This window comes from Zonotrichia albicollis, chromosome 5 (genome assembly GCF_047830755.1).
Source record: "Zonotrichia albicollis isolate bZonAlb1 chromosome 5, bZonAlb1.hap1, whole genome shotgun sequence".
NCBI lineage: Eukaryota > Metazoa > Chordata > Aves > Passeriformes > Passerellidae > Zonotrichia > Zonotrichia albicollis.
This window is the reverse complement of record NC_133823.1, coordinates 21685167-21703357: the sequence shown is the minus strand read 5'-3', so window position 1 is coordinate 21703357 and position 18191 is coordinate 21685167. Positions and strand designations below refer to the sequence as shown.

At 42.8% G+C, this 18191-nt stretch overlaps 1 protein-coding gene across 1 annotated transcript; it reads left to right on the top strand.

Moving 5' to 3' along the window:
* Positions 1–1003: 1003 nt before the first annotated feature.
* On the top strand, positions 1004–17867 carry FAM241A (family with sequence similarity 241 member A). The gene is made up of 2 exons (XM_005484671.4): positions 1004–1412; positions 14134–17867. Exons 1-2 carry the CDS (start codon positions 1311–1313, stop codon positions 14377–14379), a joined length of 348 nt encoding a protein of 115 aa, XP_005484728.1. The 5' UTR covers positions 1004–1310; the 3' UTR covers positions 14380–17867.
* Positions 17868–18191: the final 324 nt, after the last annotated feature.

The window sequence follows — 18191 nt, the reverse complement described above, 5'->3', positions numbered from 1 at the left end:
GAACCTTTTCTTGTAGCCTGAAGGTGTGACTATGCCACAGCACACTGAGTGGGTTTTGTGATGGTTTTAGGTGTGCTACAAACAGCTACTGCTGTTTATTGCCCAACAGTAATGACAGGAAAAACTAATAGCAGGTAGAATTTGCTCCAAATGACAGTGGGATTCACACCTAACCACCAGAAAGCCACATAATATTAATCCAAATGTCTCATTTCCACTGAATCCTGCTGTTAACACAACCTGTTAGCACCTCCACTAATTGCTTATGGAACAAAAACTGAGCCAAGCAGACCTGCCACCAATAGTGCATGAACTGGATGAGGAGAAAAGATGCATAAGGATGACAACAGTGGTCCCACCACAGCTGGGGAATGCCACACATTGAAATCCAGCTTCACTTTCCGATTCTGTTCTTCCTGTACTGGGGTGGACAGCATGGATAAGGCGTGCACGGCTGGCAGGAGTGAGGGCTCCCTACAGAGGGAGGGAGGGATGTGCTGGGAGCGGGCGCCAGGCACGCCCTGTGCAGAAGCACCTCATTAACACAATCGGAGAACCCCTTGGAAAAGACCTTTAAGACCACTGAGTCTGTTAACCCAGCACTGCCAAGTTCACCACTGAACCATGTTCCCAAGTGCCACATTTACACATCTTCTAATACCTCCAGGGATGGTGATTTCACCCAGGCAGCCTATTCCAACGCTTGACCACCCTTTCAGTGAATAATTTTTTCCTAAAATCCAATCTAAACCTTCCCTGGCATTGTCCATACACTAAGTCTTATTTTCGGGATCTGCTGTTGCGTTTCCTTCTTCCTGGTGTGTATTAGTTCCTTTTAAAGAACAGAAGACAGGATCCAAGCAGCTTCGGAAGAGCGAGGCCAGTGTTTCCTCTTTCCCGAGGGAGGAACAGCGAATGCCACATCTCACACTGCCCAGAGCAGCCGTTCCTCCCCAGGGATACACCGACGAGGAGCGGTGCTAAAATTAACGCTTTATTAACACCTGGCACTTCCTGCCTTGAACAAAAGCTTTAGAAATCGGCTGCTCGGGGTGGTTTATTTCTCGCTCCAACGAGCAGCGAGCGCCCGCCCAGCCCGAGGCGGGAGCCGGCAGCTGGAGGTTCCCCGCCCCGGGCCCCCCATCCCCGCCGCGGGGCCGCTGCCAGGGGCCGCCCCCCGCTCCCGCGGCGCCGCCCTCCCTCCGTTCCTCCCTCCGTGCCGCCGCTCCCCCGAACCCCGTGACGGCCCCGTCCCGCCCCGGCAGGCGGGAGCGCGGGCAGCGCTGGGTCCCGCTCGGCGCGGAGCAGCCATGGGCTCGGCGGCGCAGCTCCCGCCGCCAGCGCCGCTCGGGGAATGCGAGCGGGAAGCGGGGGCGGCGGCCGCCCGGCACCGGCGGCGCCCGGAGGAGCAGGTGGGTGCCCGCCCGTGAGGGGTCTGGGAGGGCGGGCCGCGGCTCCGGGGCTGCCCCCGCCGCCGGCCGGCAGCAGAAAAGCGGCGACGCTTCTGATTCCTCTCCCGTGGCGTTCCCGGTACAGCCCACCCGTGCGAGCCGCTCCCGGGTAACGCTCCATTGCGGCGGGGCTTATGCAACCTGCGTGGGGCTGCCCACGCCTGGTGCTGGGGTGTCCCGCCTGTGGGCCCGCCTGAGCCTCGTTCTTCCCTCCGGGACGCTTCGTCCGCCTGGAGGAAAATGGGAGCAGATGTACGGGGGTAGTCCCGGCACGGCATCCACATGGATCTCCTGGAAATAACCAGGGTGCTCCTGCCATCCCCGGAATTCCCCCCAGTAGTTCAGCTCTTGTGTGCGTTCACTTGAGTATTTTAAGCTTTTAGTCTCTGTATTACTTAGGAGACGTAATACACTGTAATTGGAGGAAAACACCAACTCTTTTTATTTTTTTTTTTGTCTGCTTCAGGATTTATGTTTTTTTATGGCATGGAAGTGGGCTTTTTGCTTAGGAGCCGTTTTCCTATTGTTAGCTGTAAACTGCCTTTCCAGGCACGCTTTTGTTTTGCAGACAGCATCGTCCCGGTGTTTAGACAAAGGCAGTGCTCTTAATGGACCTTTATTGATGTTTCATTTAAAGGAAGAAAGAACACAACCTTTTTCATGCTCAATAGTAGAATGCAATGATCAGCTCTGAAATATACTAGCACTCATGATTGCACAGGGGCAAACAGAGCTGCGGGAGCGTATCCATAAGTAATTTCCGAATGGTTTTGATTGCATTAATCATTTTTGTTGAAAATTCTTATAAGATGCTCTTCAGTTAACCATAAATGAGCCATATCACAGCTGAGATAGTTTAATATCGGAAAGTGTCTGGTAGTACTTGCCTGACATGACATCTAGAAGCGGTCCACTTTCAAAGATTCTGGTACTTGAGAATTCACTTAGCCACATTTACGCCACGTTTACGTAAGTCAGAGCATCTTCTTGCCCCTTTCTCTGGAAAAATGGGGCAGAGCAGAGCACATGCCTGAATGTAGGGTAAGGACAGATGCACCAAGGGAGGCTCAGAGTTTTGCCTGTGTCCATAAGCCCTCCTGCAGGATGTCACAGGAGGAAAATAAGGAATACTTGCTGGTTCTGGTTACTCTCCTTCCTGGAAAGAGAGGTTCAAAAGTTGCATCAGATCATCTCATGCATTACTGTGCGCAAATTAGTTGTAATTCCTCACTAAGGACCTTTTCCCTGGAGTTTACAGCTGCTTCTTAGCGACGGGTGTGTTGTGGTTTCAGGGGATGGTGCAGGCTGAAGAGCTGCCTTCAGTGGTGCCTAGACACACTTTCAAATGAAACTGCTAAATGTGCTGCTTGGGTGGCCACAGCCACACTTGGCTAACCAATTCTCTTTCCACTTTTCTCAAGCACAGGTAGTGATCCTGGACCTTTCTGACAAGTTGGGGTGTAACAATAGGATAATAGAGATTTTAAATATACCACAAGGAAGAAGGAGAAAATCCTTCCTGATTCTTGGATATGTTTCACTGTCATAGCACAGAGTAGTTTTTCTGCATACTGAGGTGCAGTCAGCTGGGGAAATAATAAAGTAGATTTGGAAATAAGAATTATCACTTGCCTGTATTTAATATACAGAGAGAATTAAAATATTGGATAAAGTATCAGTAAAAATAATGATAATTGGATAAATATTTTTTTTATGTGTAGGGAAGACATAAGAACACAAGGAGTTGGTGGTTCCTACACTTGCTGCAAACTTTGACAGAAAATCCCAGATTCTTTTGTTCGAGAGAAGAACAAAGTTTTAGTTTGATTTGGAGGGGCTCCTGTGTCACCAAGCCTTGTAACACTCTGTACCTTTTTTGCTTTCTTGAGTGTGTTCAGTTTTCTCTCAAAATAATCCTTTTTCCCCGCCCGTTTTTGCTCTCATGGAGGAATTGTTGCTGATCTCTCCAGGCTAGGTCCTTATTGGAGTCTGGTGGAGGCCCAGCTGTGGCTGTGTTTGCTGAGGGTGTTTGCACTGCCAGCACAGGCTCTGGTCCTCAGCCCGTGTTTTCCTGTTCCGTGCTCTCTCCTGAACTGTGAACGTGTGCGTGCTTTAGTCATATGTGCCATGCAAAAGAAAGGAGTCAAAATCTGCTTTGCTTTTGGTATAAATTCTTATTTCTCTCATCGGGTGTGAAGTAAAGCTTGCATGAGAGAAAATCCTTTGGCCTTTCTTGAGAAGGACTTTTAGGTGAGGATCTGGGGCTTCAAAGCTGGGTGTGATTTGGTTTTTCCCATTTCCTGCAAAATTTGTGTAAGATCATTATAATTTGTAACAGAAAGCTAAAAGAATACTTTTCTGTCAAGCAGGACCTAAGTAATAATGAGTACAGCCTTTAATTTTTTTTTTAAGAAAGAGCACCCTGTAGGAAATAAATCTATTTAGTGCCAAACCCTCTGGCTTTAATTTTTTATTGAAGTTGTTATTGTGTCAGCACAGGCATGCTTAATGAAATTACTGACAGGTCCATTTTTGCATGGACAGTTACATATCTGTACATTCCGAATGGATGGATAGGTAACTAAATATTAAACATAGCCTTTGAAATTCATTATTGCAATAGACTGTAGAATTACCTACTTCTGTGATTAGATTTGAAAGCTGAACTGGATGATAATTTGATTTGTGTGCTTTGTAGGTTTGCATGAAAAGCTAATTACACCTATTTTAGTCTTCAAAGCCCTGCAGGACCTTGGTAGTTTCTTCCACCTGTCCCAGTGCTGGGGTTCAGAAGTAGTGAGTGAAAGCACCCAAAGATTCAGCTGCTCCTGAAGCCATGGGAACAGGTTGCTGCTTTGCCCCTCAAGATCACATTTTTTTCCTAACTGTTGATAGCTATTAGTCAGACACATAAATTGTCCTGTATTTTCACCATCACTAGAGATAAGGACCTCAAGCATTCTTCTCTAACCCACTTCCTAAAATAGGTTAGCCACTGTCACATTACTGCATTCTAATCTCATCAACACCTGTAAATTAAACTATTAAATAAGAATAGAAAAGCGTGAGCGTGTATTAATAAAAGTTGATGCAGAAGTCCTGTGTTTGCTCATCTGCATCCTGCACATGCCCTACAGCAGGGCACGAGGTGGTGTCAGTGGGATGCACAGCCCCTGTCTGTCTGGAGGGACTTTGGAGCCACACTCTGTCACAGTGGAGCTCCTGTGGTTGCCTTCTGTACTGAGAGCTGTGGGCAGCTCTGTGTCTGGGAAAGAATGGGGTTTAGTTCCTTGTAATCAAAATTGAAGGCAATAAAAAAATTCCCAGTTACTCCAGTGAGGCCAGGATCTCCACGCTGGCTTGGGATGCACAGAATCCACAGTGCTGTTCAAGTGTAAAACCAAGGCTTCTAGAAAAACTTTAAATGCAGAGTTAATATGTGATAAGTGTATTTGCAAGTAGATTTATTAGCATAGACTATCATCTTTTCATTAACCTAAATTTGTAAGCCTTTGGGATGTTTTATTATTATTTTGAACAGTGTTTTATGGCTGTACATGGACTATTTTATCTTCTAATAGATGGCTTCAGATTTAGAGGTGCTGTTACAAAAGGACTTTGAGAATTGAGAATTTTGCTGAGGAGATATGGGTGTCTCAACCAAGTTCAAGCCCTGAACTTTTTGAATATCTTTACAATATCACTAGTATTTCTCCAGAATGGGGAGGATGAGCAGAAACAAAACTAGAGAATAATATCAACAGACCTGTGGTATGCCTTGTGTAAAATCTTCATCTTCCACTGCTGGGTGGTTGTGTGCTGTGTTGCTCAGAATGGCATACTTTCAGTCATAAATCAGTAATGATCAAGAATTATCTAAAGTACACTTGTATATGTGGAACTTGCAATGCCTAAGGCTGGAAACCTATTTCTAATTTATACTACACTGAGATAATCTGAAAATTGTAGGTTTCTCCTGCTCACAGTTGTTGGAATTTGATTCCGAAAGTAATCGTACTCGACAAGGAGGACTTAATCCCAAATTTGTTCTGGCTTTGCAGATAAATGAACTGTGTTGCAGAGGTTTGTAACTATAAAATAATAGATGATAATAACTTTCTTAAGAGCATTATTAAGTTTTCTGGGGCCTAACAGTATTTGAAGAAAAAAACCCCAACCCTTCAACAATATGTAGCATCTACAGTAGCTAGGATAATATGCTCTGTTTGAATGATGGGAAGATCCCATTTTCTTAAAGAAAAAAGTATTCTGGAGATAGAAGTGAATAGAAATAGCCTCTCCTTAAAAGGCAAAATTAAGAGCTGTTGCTTTTCAGCAAGCCAGTGCATTTGATACCATGCTGAATGTACAGGGGTTGCAAACCTTTGTGCTGAGTCAAGCTGACCAGTTTTAGTAGGGGAACCTGATAAATGAAATCCAATGGAAATTAAATGTTGCAGGTGTAATGAAAAGATGGATTAGACACTGCATTTGATCTAGTCCCTATGTAAAATTGCAGTACAGAGAGATCAAGTTTCAGGGACAGGAGCAGGGAGTGTAAACAGCATCCTGAAGTGGGGGAGTGAGGCAGCAGATCTTGACATGGGAGCAGGCAGGTTTCCTCTCCCATGGACCCTCCAGGTTCCTGTCTTTCACACTTTCTCATCTGGTTCTCTATTAGTGGGGAATTTACTCGTGAAATCATGGGACATTTTTTGTGCTTATCAAGGGAAGCCTCTATTCTTTTAGAAGCTATCTCTGTTCTACCCATATACAACTTAAAGTATCTGGAAAAGCCTTTTCATCTCTCTAACACAAAACTTTGCCTGGTATTTCAGAGTTTGTTCCAGCAACTGTTGATTCTAAACTTGAGTTGCTATAAAAGCTGACTGAAGGGAATCCAGTGCTGTTGCTTTTCTTATGTTGTTGCTTGTTTCTATAGAAACATCTTGTCTCAATTTTATAAATGATTTCTAGATTCTTGCTGTAAAATGAATGTTAACCCAAGCTTTGGTTTGCAATCATTTGTTTGAACTTCCTCTAAGTATGTAACTTTTATTGATAGCTGCTATAAAGTACTTTTGGTATTAAGATTTTTTCTAGTTTTCTTGCATTTGCTTCTTTTTCCCAGAGGAAGAAGTTAAACTTAGTTTGTTCTATCTTGTTTTTCATCTGGAATTGAGGGGTTTTTTTTTTCCTCATTTCCAAATCTATTGATCTTTTCATAGTTAAATATCATATTAAAATTAGCGTAGAGAAATGAAGCTGGTTTGTAGTTTGGGGGTTTTTTTTCTCAGACAGTTGAAATTAATTGTGTTATCTTTGTAGTCTGTTGGCTCAATATCAAGGTCTTTTTACTGCTTACGTTTACGAGGTTAAATACTGATTGTTAATTTTATGCTAGCAAAAGATGCAAAGGGAGACTGGTTTTTCCCTGTAGTAAAGAGGAAGAAAATCAGAAACATTGCCAAAAAATCATTTGCCATTCTTGGGCAAATTTCACTTTCTTTTAATGAAGTGTAAGATATCTTTTAAGTACGAAAAAGCAGAGTGAGATTCTGATCAGGTGCCAGGCGTTACCAGTAATAAAACTGTTTTGCATATGTGGAGGAGTAGGAAACAGAAAGGCAGCACCCACTCGGCCAGCGCATCAGCAGGGCTTGTGCTGGTGCCCTGCGATGGGGTGAGGCTGTGCTTGCACAGAGAGCAGGCCACCACTGGGAACCTGCTCTTGGCTGCAAATCTCTAGAGCCTGTCCATGGCAATACCCTGGGTGGTCATGGCTGAGTACCAGTGAGATTGGATCATTCCTTCCTTCAGGACTTCCATGGCTGGCTACCCAACTATTAAATATTTGTCGCTGCGTGTTGGCGGGTGTGTCCCTTTCTGCACCCAGATAAATTGGTCTCTTACTCTGGAGGGGAAAGGACTTGTGGTTTCTTCCATCCTGTCTCTGTCATCTGCTCACTTTCTTGTCTTTTTTTTTTTCCTTATGAGTGGTCCTGAAGTATTTTCAGTTTCAGTTTTCATCTTCTGTGGAAGGTAACTCTGAGGCACTCTCTTCTGAACATTAACATCCCAACTTAGTGAAAAATGCTCCTATGTTTTTGAAAGTAAGCTTGTTCTTAAAGTCAAATCTCACTGCCTTTTTTGACATTTAGGTGTCTGTGGGCTTCAGATAGCAGACGCACCACCTGTTCCCTGGAGTAAAAATAACCACGACTGGAGTAAAATAGATAGTGAGCAGTTAAATACTGCAGAGAAAACTTCTTACTTGGAAAAAAAAAAAAAAAAAAGAAATGTTCAGATGGATGCGTAAATGTGATATCCTTGCATTTCTTTATTAGAGGGTTGGGGGTTTTTTAATATCTCATTCAGAAGTCATCTCTGCATTCTTTATTACAGGGTTTTTTTGATGTCTCATTTAGATGTAATTAAACACATGCTTGCTATGGTACTCAGAAGCAGTTTCTTTTCTCTATAACGTGGAAATAATTCTCTTAAATATGCCATTCTTTTTCTTTCTTTTATAACTGTACGTATGATGAATTGCGATTGCAGGCATGTCACACAATTTAGAGACACTGCTGCTTTTCTGTGTTGGAGATGAACATTGTGTGTACCTTTTGTGTCCTTTCTCATTGCCTTCTTTGCCCAGCAGCACTTTTTTGACTGTAAAATCATAAGCTTTTACATGGAGAGTAGTTATTTTCCCAATTCATTGGTCTTTTTTCCGCTATTGTTGGAGTTCAATGTTTGTCTAATGCCCTTTCAGGCAGTAGATGCAAGAAAAGAGGCAGTTATAGACTTGTACTCAGTCTGGTGCTATTGTTAAGTCTGTGGTGGGAATTTTTCAGGTTGTTGGAACAAGAGAAGACTGTTGAGGTTTCCTCTATTCATTAGTCATGACCAAAGACAAGAACGCTACTTGGTTTGCTTCAATGGATCTTGTACCTTCAGAATGGTTGAACGGATTTTTTTTTTTAACATCCTGAATCTTCGTGTGGAGCAGGTTCCTTATGTTCATCTATTCCCTCCTTCCACAAAACAAAGGCTCTTGTACTTGATCCAATTATTTCACTCAAGTGAAAGTCACTTGGTGGGTCTTTTCCACACACACACAAAAATCCCAAGCTAAACACACCATCTCAAGATTCCTAGGCTAAGTGTGGAAAACTGTGGATCAAGCTGCTGCTTCAGCAGATAATATGCCTGGAAAACATAACTATACCTGTTCTCCACATGGCCACATCAGGGGTGAGCTTACAGAACTGAAACTTGTGGTTACTTTAGAGCTGTTCAGTCCTCCCAGCAGAAAAAATAAATGTTAAATCTGCGCTCCCATGCTCTTCTTTGTAAGGCACATGAAAATAACTTCCCATGTGTGTAGGGTAGTTTTGTGCCCTTCTTGGACCCATTTGTGTTCTGCATCCTCCATAGGCTTGGCAGACTTTCTTGGTGTGATCTGCAAATGGTCAGGGGCAGGAACTGTGTGCTCTGAGCAATTTGAGGGGAAAAGACCAGAAACTGGCTGCATATAGGAGGTGCAGACAGGGATCAGACGTAGGCCATTGAGAAGAGTTCAGTGCTAACTTTACCCTTCTCTCCCAGGGAATAGCGTATGACTCACTGCAAAGATGGCTTCTTCCTGGGGGCAGGATGTTCTGATGGGATCTCATGTTTCATGTTTTACTGCCTGGTCACAGCGCCCTTTGATAGGAAGGGGGTAAGCAAGATAAAGATCGTCCTGTCAGGCTGCTGTGGAGCAGCCTCTGCTCGTGACATACCATGTGCTTCCCTGAGTTTAGGAAGCAGTGAGTTTCAGTGAATGCATGGAAGTTTGTCACAAGCAGGGGTAGTTAGTGGTCAGAACACGGGGAATTTTCTGTTATGTTGATGACAAACATAACTGGAAAAGCCACAACCGGATGTTAGTTGGGTTCAGTAGGATGAGTAGGACTTTACCTTCTTTGTTGTTTTAAAGCCAGTCAGGGAAAAGATTAATTACATGGAGGATTTTCTTCTAGAAGCACCTCAGGGATGAGGGAGCATCAGCTGTTCTGGAAGCAGGCAGAACTTGGCTCTTAGTAGCTCCTCTGTGACCTCCTTGTAGGGTTTCATTCTGCAAAAAAGTGATTTTATGGCATCCTGCATCGCATCTGTGAGGGCCTGTCATGGTTCTCCTTGAAGCATCAAAGCCCCTAAGCTATTTGACCTTAACAGAAGGGAAAACTTAGTTCCATGTTTCAGTATAAAAGCTTTTCAGAGTTTGGATCTTCAGGTTCTGACTTTCTGCCAGTAAACAGTGGGAGACAGCAGACCATGGCTTTGCTGATGAAAATGTGCCATTTTGAAGAGGGAGGGAAATTTTAAAATACCAAACATTTGAAAAGACTAGAGGAAATGGGGTGGTTGATGGGAACCTGAAGGTACCAGTGGGTTTGTGAAGGACATTGTTTGTGCTTGCTGAGCAGTGGAGTGGATCAGCTGCTTCCCTTTCTGTTCTGTATGATAACTCTGGTTTTATCTTTAAGCAATTTAAAATAAAAAATTAAAAACCATATACAAAATTGAGTATGGAGTGCTGCAAGCACTTGAGACCCCAGCACAGGAAAGACATGGACCTGCTGGAATGAGCCCAGAAGAGAGCCATGAAGGGGCTCAGAGGTGATGAAGATCACCTCTCTTGTTTAAGACAGGCTGAGAGAGTTGCGGCTGTTCAGCCTGGAGAAGGCTCCAGGGAGCCATTACAGCACCTTGCAGTGCCTAAAAGGAGAGAATTGGAGAGGGACCTTTTAAAGGGGCGTGTGGGGATAAGACAAGGGGGAATAGTTTCAAACTGACAGAGGATAGATTCAGAATTCAGACTAAGTCATCCCAGTAAGTCTAAAATAAAATTATATTGATGTAAAATTAATTTAAATTATAGTAAGAAGTAATTCATTGCAGTAATTTGATAAGAAACATTAGGTTAGGAAACAAATGCAATCAGCATTTCTAATACATTCTGGTTTAGACTTATTCACTTAGGAAAGCCTTATTCTCCTTTCTCCTTCAGGAATAATATCATATGTGTATATTTGGTGAGTGTCTTTCAGCCAGTTGGAGGAAGGGGGAAAGAGGATTCTTGTCTGGAAGGCAGTGCTGCTGTTCCTCTCTTTTCACCATCCACCTAGATCTCTGGCTGCACTCCTGTTCCCCAGTCCCTCTCAATTTCTTCATCACTCCTGTGTTTCACAGAGTGAGGAAAGGCAAACAAATGAGTGAGGTTGAAGTGGCCGTCTCTTACATTCCCTCCTGAGCTGTAGCAGATGAGGTCTGGGAGTGCCCCCTGCATGGCACTTAATTTTGAGGAGAAGAGCAGCTGGGCAAAGCCTGGAAAACATGTTTTCTCTGGGGCTAGTGCAGATCAAGAGATTCCCTCTGCTCCCTCCTGAGACACAATCGATTCTTAAAAGTTGCGAAACCTAGGCTGGGTTGTTGAATTTTAAAATAGCAACTTTGCAGCAGAAACTTCTGCTTTTACCCCAGGAAGCTCTGGTTTTGCAGAGGCAAGGGGGGTGAGCTGCTCAGAATGGGTACATTTCTCTCTTCACATTTTGTCTGTTATGGTAGTGTCTGTCTAGCTTCAGGCTGATTCAGCAAGATTAGTATGAAAATAGCCCTATGAAAATAGTTCAGTAAAAATTAAAGAGTCAGCTGGGAACTGTGTGTTCACTGAAGGCGGCCAATTTCTAAAATTGTTTGGAAAAGTATTTTTTTGTCGGGAAAAAAAAAGAATTTGGTTCTGAGGTTATGATTTGAGAGCTATGGCACATACATGGGGCTGCATGCCATTTTACTGTTGCCCTGAAAGTTAGTGAGAGAAATTCTAGCTGCAGTATTAAAGCTTATTTATTATTCCTTAGCAATTTGGAGTATTGTAACATTACTGGCATTTGCCCTAATCCTGTTTTAGCTGCACCTCTGAAAAAAAGTATTTGTCCAGCATGTGAAATATTACACAATAGTAAAGAAAAATATGCCATCAGTGTTTCGTGACTGATCATCTGTTCTCAGCTTCACTTGCTTATTGCTGAGTTGCCTGAAGCAAGATATACTTAGCCTGAATTAACTGAAGCAGACTTTGAAGTCTTGAGAATTTCCTTGATCATTTTGAAAGGTTTTGTAAGCTATTGAAAAATATTTGGAAGAATAACTTGACACTGTAGTTAAACATGCACTTGTCAGTCTCTGTGCCTGGCAGCTCCCTGTGTCTAATCACTTTGGAATCCACGAATCTACCTTTGTTTGAGAAGGTGTGGGAGGGGTAATGAAAAAATAAAAAATACCTGGACAACCTAAGTGAGGTGGAATTTACTGTGTTTATTTTGTTTAAGAGAAGGTGTGCAACTTCTTGCTGTTAGCTTATGGAAGCAAGCAGGGCTGCAAGTGCAATTGTGTGTCCTACAGCTCCTCATAGCAGGAATGGCGTAGTTGGCATGAACACGTGGTTAATCCTGCTTAGCCCAGTGGGAGCTGCAGAGGGCCTGCAGACCTGTGCCTGCTGGCAGCCTCCTGGCCCGTGCTGCACTTGCTCTGTGGGAAGGCTCCCCGGGCCTTGCTGAGTAGCACTGACAGGCCAGGGGTGAAGAAGTGATGTGCGTGTTTCCCCTCTCCTGGTTGCTCTGGCCATGGCTAGAAAATGCAGTGATTTCTCAGCTGTTCTCTCAGAAGTGGTCTGTGCATTGCTTGATGTGAGCTGTGCTCTGATCCTCTCCACCATCCCGTGTCACATGCTCTCTCTGGTCTCTGCATGCAGGAAGCAAATACATTTATTTTCCCTTCCCAGCACATCCCTTCTCTTTTCCCCTGGTTGCTGTGGTCAGTATACACTTAGGCTAAGAGTCCATTTGTCTCCCTGTGCTCTTTAGGAATGGAGGGATGAGAGTTCCATTGTGTTCCCCGCCCTGCCAAGTTTACAGGGGCTCACAAGGGGCCCTGCTTCTCTGGAAAAGACTGATCTTGAAACATTGGGATTATTGATGAGTCAATGTTTCTTTGAATTAAATTGAATTAAATAAAGCACAGTTAAAGCTAATATGCTGAAGAAAATCCAGTAAGGGGGAGAAAACAACCGGGGCCCGCAAAGTTGGCTGAGAAGAGGCAGGCAAGTGCCTGTCTGTACATAACCTCCAGTGCTGCAGTTGTGCCTGCTCAGGATGTTCTCTAGAACCACAGAAGGAGTGAACAGAGTATTAGTTATGAATTAGTTACGAACACATTACTATTTAGGCTTTCTGCACCTGTCCCTTCATGAGATTCAGTACTGAAGCTTAAACCAGACTCTTTGTGAGTAAGTAAATTTAAAAAAGAAAAAAACCTGGTACTTTCAGCTGAGGGACTTTTGGGGTTTTTCTTCCAGCAGCAGCTGTAGGGCTTTATCCAGAGCATTCAGCCAGCAGGTTCTGCATGGTGGCCTAAAGTCTGACCTAGAAGAGCAGTACTGGCTTCCGTTGGTCTTTGCTGTATGTTTTTCTGTAAGAATGGTAGTTCACTTTATTATTTGCTCTCTAATGGAAAGCCTGGAACTGGTGTGAAAAGGAATTTCTGTTTCTCTACCAAGACCAAGCCATGGAGCAAGGGATGCAGAATAGCATTCATCCTAGAAGATGGAACATGTTTGCTTTGAATCTGGGAGTAGACTAATTGCACATAGAGCTTGTGGGCAATTTGTAGGACCTATTGATCAGTCAACTGAATTATTTGTGAGTACCTGCTGTATGTGTTTTCACTGCTGCCTAATGGAAGCATTAGAATATTCATGTTCATCATCTTGAAAGCATGTTTGCCCTGTCATACCCACACACAAGGCGATAAGGTTTTGTGCAAAGAATCTCTGGACACTGGGGAAGAGAGATGGGATCTCAAACTTTAATCTAGTTACAGTTTACATGGTGAAACGTTCCTGTTTTCTGCACTGATATTTACCTGTGGCATCTTCATTTAAAGATGGATCTCTGCCTTCCTGTACATTTGCTCTGCCATTTGTTATTTCACAAAAAGTCCAGAACTTGTTTCTCCTTCCCTTTGCTTTTTTATACCACCACTATGCAGTCCTTTCATCTGTCTTCCTTTGTCTGACTTGTATGGTTCCTTACACCAACATTGGGACAGATGTTTACTTTCCTGGTCAAATCCAGTGCCCTTCTTTCAGCAGTGATTAGCAGCCCTTCAGTTCCCTGGGCTTCAGTGCAAAACACTTCATAGTACATGTTTAATAGTTTGATATCATTCTTGTAGTTCTGGAGATGTTCTGGAAATAGTTCAGCCAAATCCCCTCCCTGGAATTAGAGACATCTCATTCCATTGTGGTTGCCCTGACAACCACAGACAGGTTGCACAGACAGGTAAGATGTATGACCTGTAGGAGAGCTTTACGTCTCCTCTGGAGGGGAGGGAGGCTGTCATGTATTTGTAGCACCACTTCAGATGTCCCAGGTTTGGACAAATTACATCCTTAGCATTGTACCAAGGTCACAAGTTATGTATGTAGTATTTTCAATTTCTTGATTTAAGAAGTAGATTTATTGCATGTGTATCTTAGTGTTATGCATTCAGATAGAAACAGATGAGAGACTTGTTCAGAATCACAGTAATAAAATTGTGCAACACATTTCCTCTTTTTGTCTTCTGCCTACAGGTCCACCAAGAGCAAAGGAGCCACAGCACGGAACCTGTGATAGATGACTACAAAAAGATGGGAACTCTGTTTGGAGAACTAAACAAAAGCCTTATCAGAATAGGCTTCACAAGGATGTACTTTGGAGAACGGATAGTAGAACCTGTGATAATTATATTCTTCTGGGTTATGCTCTGGTTTCTTGGCCTACAAGCTCTTGGACTGGTGGCTGTTCTGTGCCTTGTCATTATTTATGTACAACAGTAAAATTTTATAGATACTATTTGGATGACGTATTTCAACACTGTCACTATGTCAGTGGATTTATGTGTTTATGTAAATGGGTGGTATATCAAAAGCTGCAGTGCTTCAAATTGCTGAACTTCTGGTGATGGGGACTAAAATTACATTTTAAACCAAATCAGCACTGCCCTACTACATCTTTTAGGAGGAAGAAAGGAGATGTTTGTAATGTAATGGTGTGAAATGTACTGTTTTCTGCGCTCTTGGGGCCTTAGCCAAAGGACTGGCTTTTCATTTCCCTTCTACTCTCCCCATGATCTTGCTTTGTATAGTGAAAATTTCATGTCTGGTTTTAAGGACACTTGTGTGTCCTCTTGTGCTCTGTTTCACTGCTGAGAGGGCTCACGTGCTGTTTGTTCCCTGAATCTGCATAATTTGTTAGTGTTTCGCTGAAAAGCTAAATCTGTGCAAGGGAGATTTGGTAACAAACCTGCATTTGTAAGATGAGTACAATTTCCAGACACAAAAGCAACTTTGGGTAATGTAGTTTATAGTAAGCTCTCCCCCAGGAAACAAGCTGTAGCAGCAAAATGCCCTTATACTAATGTTAGTGACATCAGACAAGACTTGAGCTGTTGTTCAGGAGAAATTGCAGTCCTACATTGGCCAAGCAGTCTAGTGTAGCACTGCCTTGTTTTATGGAAATGTACTCAGCTCCTGCTGCTATTTTTCTTTCTTTATTTTTTGTGCTTGCTTTTTCCCCCAGCCCTACTTCTTAAGATAAATATTTGGATAATTCATGGAGTTTGTAGGTAGTTCCAGCTGCAGTGTTGGACACTTGCCATTCCAGACAGCGTGAATGTTGTCTGCTTCCTCTGGGTGGTGTGACAAGTGGCTGAACAACCAGATACCAGACCAGATCTCTCAAGGCTTCTCACATTTGCTGCAGTGTGGGCCTACACAAGCTAAAGTTTTGTGCGCCTAAGCCAATTCAACCTGTTTCGTCATGCAAGGCAAGAATGGAGTTGAAACCAGGTGGTCATTTTATTTAGTAGTCTTAACTGGTTCCTTTCCGTACTAGGCAGCAAAAATTCCTACCTACAGGTATATGTCACACACAGCCTAGAGAATAGGTTAAATAGATTCAGGAGTGGGTGCAAAATTCACTCAACTCCCCAGTAGCCACCCCAGGGGTGTGCTGGGTATTTCCAAGTTCTTTTCCTGAAGAGAAACAGAAAAGTGGGACAGAATCTTTACTACTTATACTTAACTACTGCTGCTAAATAGGCTACCAGTTTAATATTTGTTGTACATTACTCTTAGCAAGAAACTTAATTGAAAAATTGATTTCATCTGTGGTAGAGTGAAATTACATATTTGCTTAAAGAGATGTAATAGGAGATGTTAAATTTGCAGAAAATTACTCAACCTTTTGCAGTGACTTTTTTCCTAAATGTTTTTACAACAATAAATTAGTTGAAGATGTTGTCTTATTCAAAGACATTTAAAGTTAAGGGAGGGTTCTCTATAGTCTCATTCCTGCTGCTGGATTCTCTAAGTCCAGCTTTTTGCATGGATCATTTTGTCTGTTAGGCTGTTTCCAGGACTCCTGGCCCCAGTTCTTATAGACTTTCCTGTTAGGAAAATAATTGTTATTTAGGGCAGTGAACATGAAATCCCAGCTCCTCTAGAGTCTTTTGTACTGAAATGCCGTCTCTAGATGTGTCTCTGTGCTTTTCTAATGAGCAAGTGGTATCCTTCTGAGGAGGCAGGTCACCTCTCTGGATCTTCAGATGACCCTGTATATGGGTTCAGGAGGCTCTGCTGCAGCAGCAGGACTGCAGGACTGAGGCCCAGCTGGGTTAGATGGCAACCTGTGTTGATTGGCACCTGATTAAATAGTTCTGCTGGCAGGGAAACCTTGGACAGCAAGTACAGGCTGAACTCAGAGCCAGGAGCTCTGTACTCAGAAGTGCCTAGGGGTAAGCTTTGGGTTTGTTTCAAGTCCCCTATAAGGAGAACATCTGTTTACATCTTTGCAGATTTGTATAGCTAGAATGATGGAGTTATGTGTATTCTCCTCCTGTATAAGGGCTGTATTACAAAAGCATCCTGTTGTTAAAAGTAAAAAAAAAAAAATCCTTTCTTTCTTCCCACAATCTTGTTACTGTACAGAGGATCTCATCTAATTCTCTTCATCCCATAGGAAGAAGGGTATCTGTGCTAGCCTTGTTGCAGTAGTTCTGTTGTGTAAAGGTGCTGTGCTGTGAGATGGCATGTGGTATTTCCCTGAAGTGGTGATTGGGCTCTGTACATAAGGAAGGGGGAGCAGTGACCCACGGGTGTGACCAACAGCCTCAGTGTGAGGACATTGTTTATATGCATGTGACCTTTCAGTGTGAGCAGAACTGTGGCTGCTGCACTCACGAATTCAGTTCAGTTGCTTGTTCGATGTTCATGTTTGTGTACGTGTACTCTGGGGAAAGGTAGGGTAGCTTTGGGGCTGGTATTGTGTTTAGTGGATGTCTTAGGTGGTTTCTCTTAAGGGTAATTATGTCTTGTCCTTTACAGAAGTTTTGCATTTTTAACAACCTGAAAAAACAGTGCTAGTGGTGTAACGTTGGCTTGGAAATGGGAAAAGAAGAATGCATTGCATGGATAATCCCCCTCTCCTGTTTGGTTTCATACATTCCCTTGTATATAACAATTTGTACTGAAATGTCTGTCCTAAATTTTGTGCTATTACTGCACTATCCACCTCTCATTTGCAGGGAAGGCAGGAGGAGCTGAGGAAAAAGGGGAACTGGGATAGAATCAGGCATAAAGAGTGGAAAGTGGAATGCGGTGAAACGATGCATATATGTGTCCAAAGAAATCTGATCATAAATGTGTGCCAGAAGTGAGGGGGAAATGGGTGAACAGTTCTTGCTTGTGTTCTTTATTCCATCCAGACATAGCAGGAAGGCAAAGGAAGCACCAAATGTTCAAAGGATGTCCCTAGCTAAAAAAACAGGAGGTTAAATTTTAAAAAGAAAAAAAAGGCAATTTCACAGTTGTCTATATAGTAAAAATTTATAATGTTATTTATGCTGTTACATATTATTATTATTATTATTATTGTTAGAACTGAAAGCACCTTTATGCATCTGTGTGTAGGACTGTAGGAAAGAATTATGTCCCTTAAATCTGTGTTAAACAGCAACGAACAATATAATTCCTATTGGCCAGTGTTTTTACACATTGCAAGCATTTCACATAACCTCCATTTTTTAAGGGCTGGACTCTTCAGTGCTGTTTCATGCCTGCCAAATGCATAAATGGTTGAAAGAGTGTGTACAGAGAAGCTCAGCAGGAGAATCTTGGAGAACCCTGTTTGCGCTGAAACATCATCACATCAAAACTGTCCATATAAAAAGGAAGAATCTTATTTCTTAAAATCTCTGTATTGAATGAAACCTATGGGGGAAGCACTTTGTTACTCTTTCTAATAAAAAGTATTTCCATCAATGAGATCTATGAATTCTTTGTCGTGCTTTGTTCAGAGTTACTTGGGTCCTTTCAAGATGTCGTGGTAGGCCCAGATAAAATAGAGCTGTGTTCAGATACGCACTGAAATCAGTTAACTTGCAGCTGGTGGAGAAAAAACTGCAGTACAGGAGCTGAATAGACTGCATCAGGTCTCTGTGGTTGTATGCAGCAAGTTATGCTAAACTAGAAGAAAATAATAGTAGAGCTAGATGTTAACAAATAATGGCAATATTATGGTGTAAAGTAGCTTTTATTTCACAGCATATGTGCTTTGCATCCAGAGCAGCCTCTGAGGGGAACCACAGGTA

Bases quoted from the DNA above. Each gene is read 5' to 3' on its own strand.
- FAM241A (XM_005484671.4), top strand. From the start codon at position 1,311: ATGGGCTCGGCGGCGCAGCTCCCGCCGCCAGCGCCGCTCGGGGAATGC. The intron at 1,413-14,133 runs GTGGGTGCCCGC...TTCTGCCTACAG, and splicing joins GGCGGCGCCCGGAGGAGCAG to GTCCACCAAGAGCAAAGGAG.